The 7279-nt window shown below is 38.7% G+C and overlaps 1 protein-coding gene across 1 annotated transcript; it reads left to right on the forward strand.

Moving 5' to 3' along the window:
* The first annotated feature begins 3302 nt into the window (after positions 1–3302).
* On the forward strand, positions 3303–6723 carry LOC124718723. Its single transcript, XM_047244341.1, has 4 exons — positions 3303–3732; positions 3838–4214; positions 5775–5858; positions 6715–6723. The coding sequence occupies exons 1-4, from the start codon at positions 3303–3305 to the stop codon at positions 6721–6723; spliced, it is 900 nt and encodes a 299-aa protein (XP_047100297.1).
* The last annotated feature ends 556 nt before the right edge of the window (positions 6724–7279 follow it).

Consider the following 7279-nt stretch of genomic DNA (forward strand, 5'->3'; position numbering starts at 1 on the left):
CAGGTCCATGTACTAAATAGCACTGTAATCTTTCTGGTAATCTCCTTTTAAGTGAATCAATCCAGATCATTTCGTCAAATGGTTTCAAGGTGTGCTAATTTTTTAAGATGGTTCTTACAAAACTTTTAAGATGCTGTCCGTATATCTATAACTTCTTCTTCTCTTCTTCTGTAGTGATCAATCCAAGGATTGGTTTGCAACAGCTACAATGGCAGCTTGTCTCCATTCTGTGCGTCTTTCAGCTTTTCTCTTCATTTCTTTATAGGTGTTACATCCCACATCTTTCACGATTTGATCCATGTACCTCAGTCGTGGTCTTCCTCTTGGTCTTTTTCCCTTGACATATCCCTCTATGATTGTGTTCAGGAGTCCTTTATGTCTTAATAGATGGCCTGTAAATTGCACTCTTCTTTTAACAATGAAACTCCAGAAGCTTCTCTTCTCACCTGCTCTTTCCAGAACCACTTCGTTTGTGACCTTGTCGATCCATTTTATTTTGAGCATGCATATATCTATAACTAGGACCATACAAAAATTCACTTTTGATTCTCCCCTGTTCAACTTCTGACCAAAAATGATTTAAAAAACATTTCTGAAAACTCTTTTATGTTTCCCACTGATTTCCTTTTTTCCGCTATCATCTTTTGTTCAACTCTTATGTCATGAACATTCTTTAATTGTTTTTCTGACTCAGCTACAAACTCATTTTCCAAAACAATATATTTATTTTCTAAACCATCAACTTTTTCATTCACACTTTTTAACCCCTCTGACAACCCATTTCTTAGCTCTGAAGTTTGATTACTAAGCTGATCCATCTGATATTATACTCTGTCCAGTTAACTATTGTTATGTGTAATCATTTCCTCTATTTTTGCCAAAATTACAGCAGAATATCAGTGTCTACTGTTTCTTTACTGACTATGGTTTCACTTGGCTCAGACATGTCCAGACTGGATACTAAAGCTTTCATTTCTACCTCACTCCTACCCTCATCCCTATTCATTTTGTTAACAAGTACATGAGTCCACAGACAAATAACTTCACAAACAGTTTGAACTTGTCTTTCCTTTTTGATGTCTCTGGTTGTAGTTGTAAAGTTCTCTTCACTTTCATTCAATTTGGTCCATCATAACTGGTAGTACATCATCACTGTTGGTATGATTTACTTTGTTGGACAGCCTTTGGTTTTCTTTTTTGCTTATTCATACATAAATTGTAAATGAAATAAAGCACTTTCTTTTCTGTGACACACAAAACTTCATTATTAGTCAATTAATTGAAGATGATGCCCCCGCTTGTAATCCATCCCTCCCTTCTTTATGGTTGCTACTGTCCACTGTGGTGTCTGCCTGCTTAGCTGGGTGGTAACGTGCTCACCTCCCATGTAAGCAGGTCTGGGTTCGATTCCTGGCTGGGTTGGAGATTTTCTCAGCTCGGGGTCTGGGTGTTGTGTTGTCCTCATCATCATTTCATCCTCATCAACAGCTCGCCTAATGTGGTGTCAAAGGAAATAAGACTTGCACTTGATGGCCGAACTTCCCCGAATAGGGACCTCCTGGCCAGCGATGCCATACATTCATTTCATTTCCATGTCCACTATGGTAAAGTCTTTTCAGAAGATTCAAGAGGAGTAAGATTTACAACAAACTATTTACTTATCTCTTATTGCACAGTTGGCTCCAGTTATTCATTTCTAGGGGTCTGTTTCTTGAAGCTGAAACTTTCAATTTTAGGTTCAATTTATCTACATAATTTTGAAGAATGTCATTACAGAATTTTTATTTCCACATTAATCTATTGTGTCACATTTTACTATAACACACTGTCTTTTGAATTTTCACATTGGCAAAGCTGAAATTCCATTGTTCATCCAAAATACAAAAATATGTCCAATCACATCAGAGGCATACTTACTACTATTCCTTCACTCTTCAGTAATAACAATATTCCAAAGGGTTTACCATTTTTCATGACAAATGAATTGCTGTGATTATTATTTTATAAATGAATCAAGAAATAAACATAATAAACAGTACATTGTATAATTAATAATAAAATTGTACAATGTACTGAATCAAGAAATAAACATAATAAACAGTACATTGTATAATTAATAACCCCTCGCAGGGTTAGCAGAAACTTCCCCAGACTCCTTTGAGTGATTATACTTGACCACAATATCATAAACAGTTGATCTGCCCAAATAACTGAACTATTTCAGTGAATGAATGCTCAGTGCGAAGACTTGATAATTGAGGCTCTTCGTTCGTTCTCTACACTTGTCCGTAACATGCCGCCCATTTTGAGGTTCTGACTGTTTACTAGATGCACATGGCTTCCAGGAACACCAATTGTGATCTCCAGTGGAACTATGATATGGTGGGAAATTCAAATGGAAATTTGTCTGCATTTAAGCACCACACTCTGTATATCTGGCCAACCTGTGTCAAAAGAAAATTTGCATGGGATTTGTTCTTCTTTCATCAGTTTGTGCTGTAGTTGCCTCCACACACAATTAGTAGGATGTCATTTATAAATGCTACACAGCCCTTGACTTCTACTATAGGAGACATTTTATCAAGAAATGTTTCTAACCTTGTGTCCCAGAATATGGAGCCACAGACTGAAGCCTGAGGACATACTTTAGTAATAGCCTTGTATAGTGTTGTAACTCAGCTGATCTAATTCAGTGAGACATCAATTTGAATACAGCGCCATTTCCAGAGGGCTTGTACCTTCGAATTTGTCTTCTTGTACGGGTGCTCTTTGGAGGTGAGTTAACGCCAAGTTGAAGTATTAAGTGGAACAAAAATGTGATGGCTTTTTGTGTTATGTAGACTGTGTGTTGTGTAGAATAAAACAGAACATGTGGTTTAACACATGAGTAAACAGTGACGATGTGTACTTTATGTTCTTAGTCAAGTAATTACCCTCATCCTCATTTAAAGGAGACAAGCACTACAGAAAAGTTAACAGGTTATGGGCCCAGGGCACTCTGTGGCAAGCGTGTTTAAAAATTCAAAGTGAAAATGAACATTAAGTGATGGAACTGACGAAGATGACGTATTTGGACATTCTACAACAGCCGATGACGAAGAAAACAGTACATAATGACGGAAGCATCTGTGAAAATTGATCGCCTGTGCAGCAGTAACTATTTTGCATGGTCTATCCACGTTCGTTCACTGATACAGCATTGTGATGCATGGGTTGCCATAGAACCCGGTTTTGGAATGCATTATGATCACTTGGATGCGGAAAAAAGGAAGAAAAATGAAATGACCTTGTCCATCTTTCTGATGCTAGTCGAAGACCACTACCTAGAAACAATTGGTTCTCTGAAATTAGCAAAGGAAGCATGGGAGAAGCTCAAAAAGATTAACTGCAACAACGCCCTACTCAACACTATATCCAAGATGAGAGACTTAGTAAATATCAAGAAAGATGACGATATGACTATGTATGAGTATGTGATGAAAATACTTGCTGCCAACAGAGTAGAGCAAGGGGGTTTCAACTTTGATGATAAGACAGTTGCTGGTTTCATGTTTCTCAGACTACCTTTGGAGAAGTATGAAGGCCTCATTAGAAGTCTAGAAAGAGATGAAGACAGATTAACTACAGAAACTGTCATCAACAGATTAGAATTAGAAGAGAAGCATCTGGAACCAGATTTCAAGTCTACTAAGTGCCAAGAAGAAGCCAAAGCATATGCAGCAGTAGGCAGAAGTCAGAAAAACAAGTTTTTCTAAAGCCAGGACAGATACAAGCAAAACCAAAGAGGTGAGAAGAACACATGCAACAGAAACAGACTCTGTTTTTCCTGTGGTGAAGCAGACCACATCTCCAGGGAGTGTCCACATTTCCAAGGAAAACAAGCAGGGGCTCCACCAATCAAACAGATTTATACCAAGAAATCAGCATACAGGGCAAATGGATGCAAGCTCAACAGTTTTAAAAACGTTCCAAACAGTGAAGTTCCATCAAGTGCAACTGAAAAAGAAGATGAAGAAATAGTGGCTATGACAGTGACCAAATGTGGAGAAGATGCTGATGAAAAGGTGTGGGTTTTGGATTCAGGAGCATCACATCATATGACTAGTCACCAAGAGATACTACAGGATTTAGAGATGGGTATCTTTGGAGAAGTGAAACTGGCTGATGGGAAAGTTACTGAAGTGACTGGTAAGCAGCAGCAGAATCATGTGGTGGTAAGACAATCCAATTAACAGAAGTGCTTTTGGTGAAAGAACTGTATGGGAACTTGTTGTCTGTCAAACAGATGGACAAAAAAGGGATGTGTATCAGATTCAAAAATGGTGATGTTAGTGTGTCTGTTGATGAGAAGGAAGTGTTGAGAGGAAGATCATCAAACAATAATGTTTATTTAATGCAATGTGAATATTACAAAGTGAACAACAGTACAGTGATGCCACACAGTGACAAAACACATCAACAAATTGAAAATGAAGCAACAGCCAGAAGGGCAGAAGTTTTGTGGCACCAAAGACTTGGACACAGAGAAGCCTTACCCGAAGTATGTGGAGCCACAAACTACAAGGAAAAATGTGAAATTTGTGTGCAAGGAAAGATGAAAAGACAGCCTTTCAAACCGAGCCAAACTACTACTGATAATATTCTAGAACTAGTACATAGTGATGTAGGTTACATTAGACAGACCTCCCTGGGTGGAGCACATTATTATGTTACTTACCTGGATGATCTCTCAAGGTATTCGGTAGTGAAAGTGCTAAAGCAGAAAAGTGATGTGTTTGAGTCTTTTGTGGAATTTAACGGATGTGTGGAATGCGAGTCAGGGAGGAAACTGCAAAGCTTCCAATCAGACAATGGGACTGAGTACATCAATAGCAAATTTGAAAAGTTGTTCAAGAAAGAGGGCATACTACATCGGAAAAGCACAGTTTACTCTCCTCCATCCAATGGAAAAGCAGAGCGCCTGAATAAAACACTTTTATCCATTGCGAGGTGTCTACTATTTCAGAGTGGTTTGCCCAATACCTTTTGGGGGGAAGCTCTAATGTTGTCCTGCTATATCCAAAATAGATGCCCAACAAGATCCCTTCATGGGAAAATCCCGTATGAAGTATGGAAGAAGAAAAAGCTAACTAAAGATGAAATGGGAACACTCAAGAGTGTTTGGCTGCAGAGTTTGGACAAGCACATTGACATCTGACAAACTCGGAGAACGGGCAGAAGAATGTGTTTGCCTTGGAGTGGAGGCAGGATCTAAAGGATATCATCTGTGGAGTCTTGGACAGAGAAAAATACTTTTGAGAAGAGCTGTCATCTTTGACGAAAGAATATTCCCACTGAAGGCTACAGTAAACAAAGAACTGTCTCTTCCAGGGGAAGTAAACCTGAGGCAGATGACAACAGCTGAGCCACAAAGCAATGCAGTGACAGCAGACGACACCAGTATTGTGTGATTGGGTTTCCTGGATCCATCAACAGATGATGGCAACACATCACTGAGGAATGCAGGACCAGTAACAGAAGATCCAGTCGAATCAATAGCTGTTCAAGGAGATGGGGGCCAATCCAGTGGTGGAGAAGAAGAGAGATAAGACACAGAAGACGGTGTAGTTCCTGGCAGTGAAAATAGTGATGTGTGTGATGAATGTGATACAGTGTTGCAAAGCAGAATCTCAAATGCGCATAGTGAAGTAGGGTGATGACGGTCTTCATGCTTCGTGAAACCAAAAATGTGTGGTTCATGTCTCTCTGCAAGTTTTTTTGCTGCTTTGTGTCAGGTGAATCCATCTGATCCAACATCAGTAGAAGAAGCTTTAGCTTCAATTCACAGAGACGAATGGCATAAAGCCATGGAGTCAGAGGTGAGTAGCCTAAAACTTCACAACACATGGCAACTTGTTGACCGATCAAAAGCTGACCATGTTACCATGTTATAGGAAGTAAGTGGGTATTCTCAACGAAGAGAAACAGAGAGGGTGATATTATTAAATTCAAAGCAAGGTTAGTAGCTCTGAGTTATAGTCAGATATTTGGAGTTGATTATTGGGAAAGCTATAGCCCAGTGATGAGACGAAGTAGCCTGAGGATCCTGTTAGCAATAGCAGTATTAAGGGGATGGAAAATAAAACATATTGATGTGGAAACTGCTTTTCTGAATAGCCCCATAAGTGTCACTGTTTATATGGAGCAACCAAGATTGTTTCGTGTGGGGAATAAAGTGTGTTTATTAAATAAGAGTTTGTATGGGCTTCAACAGGCAGGTAAAGATTGGAATGATTTCTTCTGCTCTGTGATGAAAAAAAGTAGGTTTTGAACAATGTGAAAAGGATCCCTGTGTATTCTTCTCTAGAATTTTGATTATTGGAGTTCATGTTGACAATGTAGTTGCAATTCGTGAAGAAGAAATGATTATGACATTCATTAAGTGTTTGAAATCTCATATTATCATTAAAGAAATGAGTGACAGCTTGTTGATTTTGGGTCTTGAAATAGAACAGTCTCAAGGGCAGGTGAAATTAAATCAGACGGGTTACATTCAACAGATACTAAATGAATTTAAAATGCATGAGTGCAAGGGCATATCTACACCATGTAACGACAACCGTTTTAGTGAAGATGATAATGACAGGCCAATTGACCAGAAATTGTACCAAAAGCCAGTAGGTTGCTTGCTGTACACATCTACGTGTACTCAACCTGATATTGCTTTTATTGCAGGGAGATTGAGTCAGTTCAATTCTAAACCTTGTATTTCTCATTGGGCCAGGGTAAAATGAGTATTTTGGTACCTGCAGCAAACTAAAGAATTGAGTTTGTGTTTCTGTGCTGATTGCTGTGAAACTACTGCATTCAGTGATGCTGATTGGGAAAATGACCCAGGCAGATAGTAAATCTGTGTCAGGCTACACAATTTTGTTAGCTGGAGCAGCAATCAGCTGGAAAAGTAAAAAACAATCAATTGTGGCAACTTCCACAGTTAAAGCTGAGTATATTGCCATGTTTGAGACATGTAAGGAAGTGGAATGGTTTATTGATTTTTTAAAAGAGCTTAAGTGTTCTGAATTTGTTAGACTGCCCCTGCAGGTCAATGCTGACAACACAGGTGCAATTGAAATCACCAAAAAGAAAGGTGTATCAGAGAGAACCAAGCATTTCAAGGTCCGCTACCATAAAGTCAGACAATCTGTCTTGGATGGTTTTCTTAAGTTTAAGTATGTGTCAACTAATGACAATGCAGCTGACATTTTAACTAAAGGACTAAGCAGCATTAAAACTGAGAAAT

This window comes from Schistocerca piceifrons, chromosome 10 (genome assembly GCF_021461385.2).
Source record: "Schistocerca piceifrons isolate TAMUIC-IGC-003096 chromosome 10, iqSchPice1.1, whole genome shotgun sequence".
Taxonomy (NCBI): Eukaryota; Metazoa; Arthropoda; class Insecta; order Orthoptera; family Acrididae; genus Schistocerca; species Schistocerca piceifrons.

Excerpts from the sequence above, each read along its gene's own strand:
- LOC124718723 (XM_047244341.1), top strand. The coding sequence starts at position 3,303 with ATGCTAGTCGAAGACCACTACCTAGAAACAATTGGTTCTCTGAAATTA. Across the intron at positions 3,733-3,837 it reads ATATGCAGCAGTAGGCAGAA|CAGACCACATCTCCAGGGAG; the intron begins GTCAGAAAAACA and ends CCTGTGGTGAAG. Across the intron at positions 4,215-5,774 it reads AGCAGCAGAATCATGTGGTG|GTGAATCCATCTGATCCAAC; the intron begins GTAAGACAATCC and ends GCTTTGTGTCAG.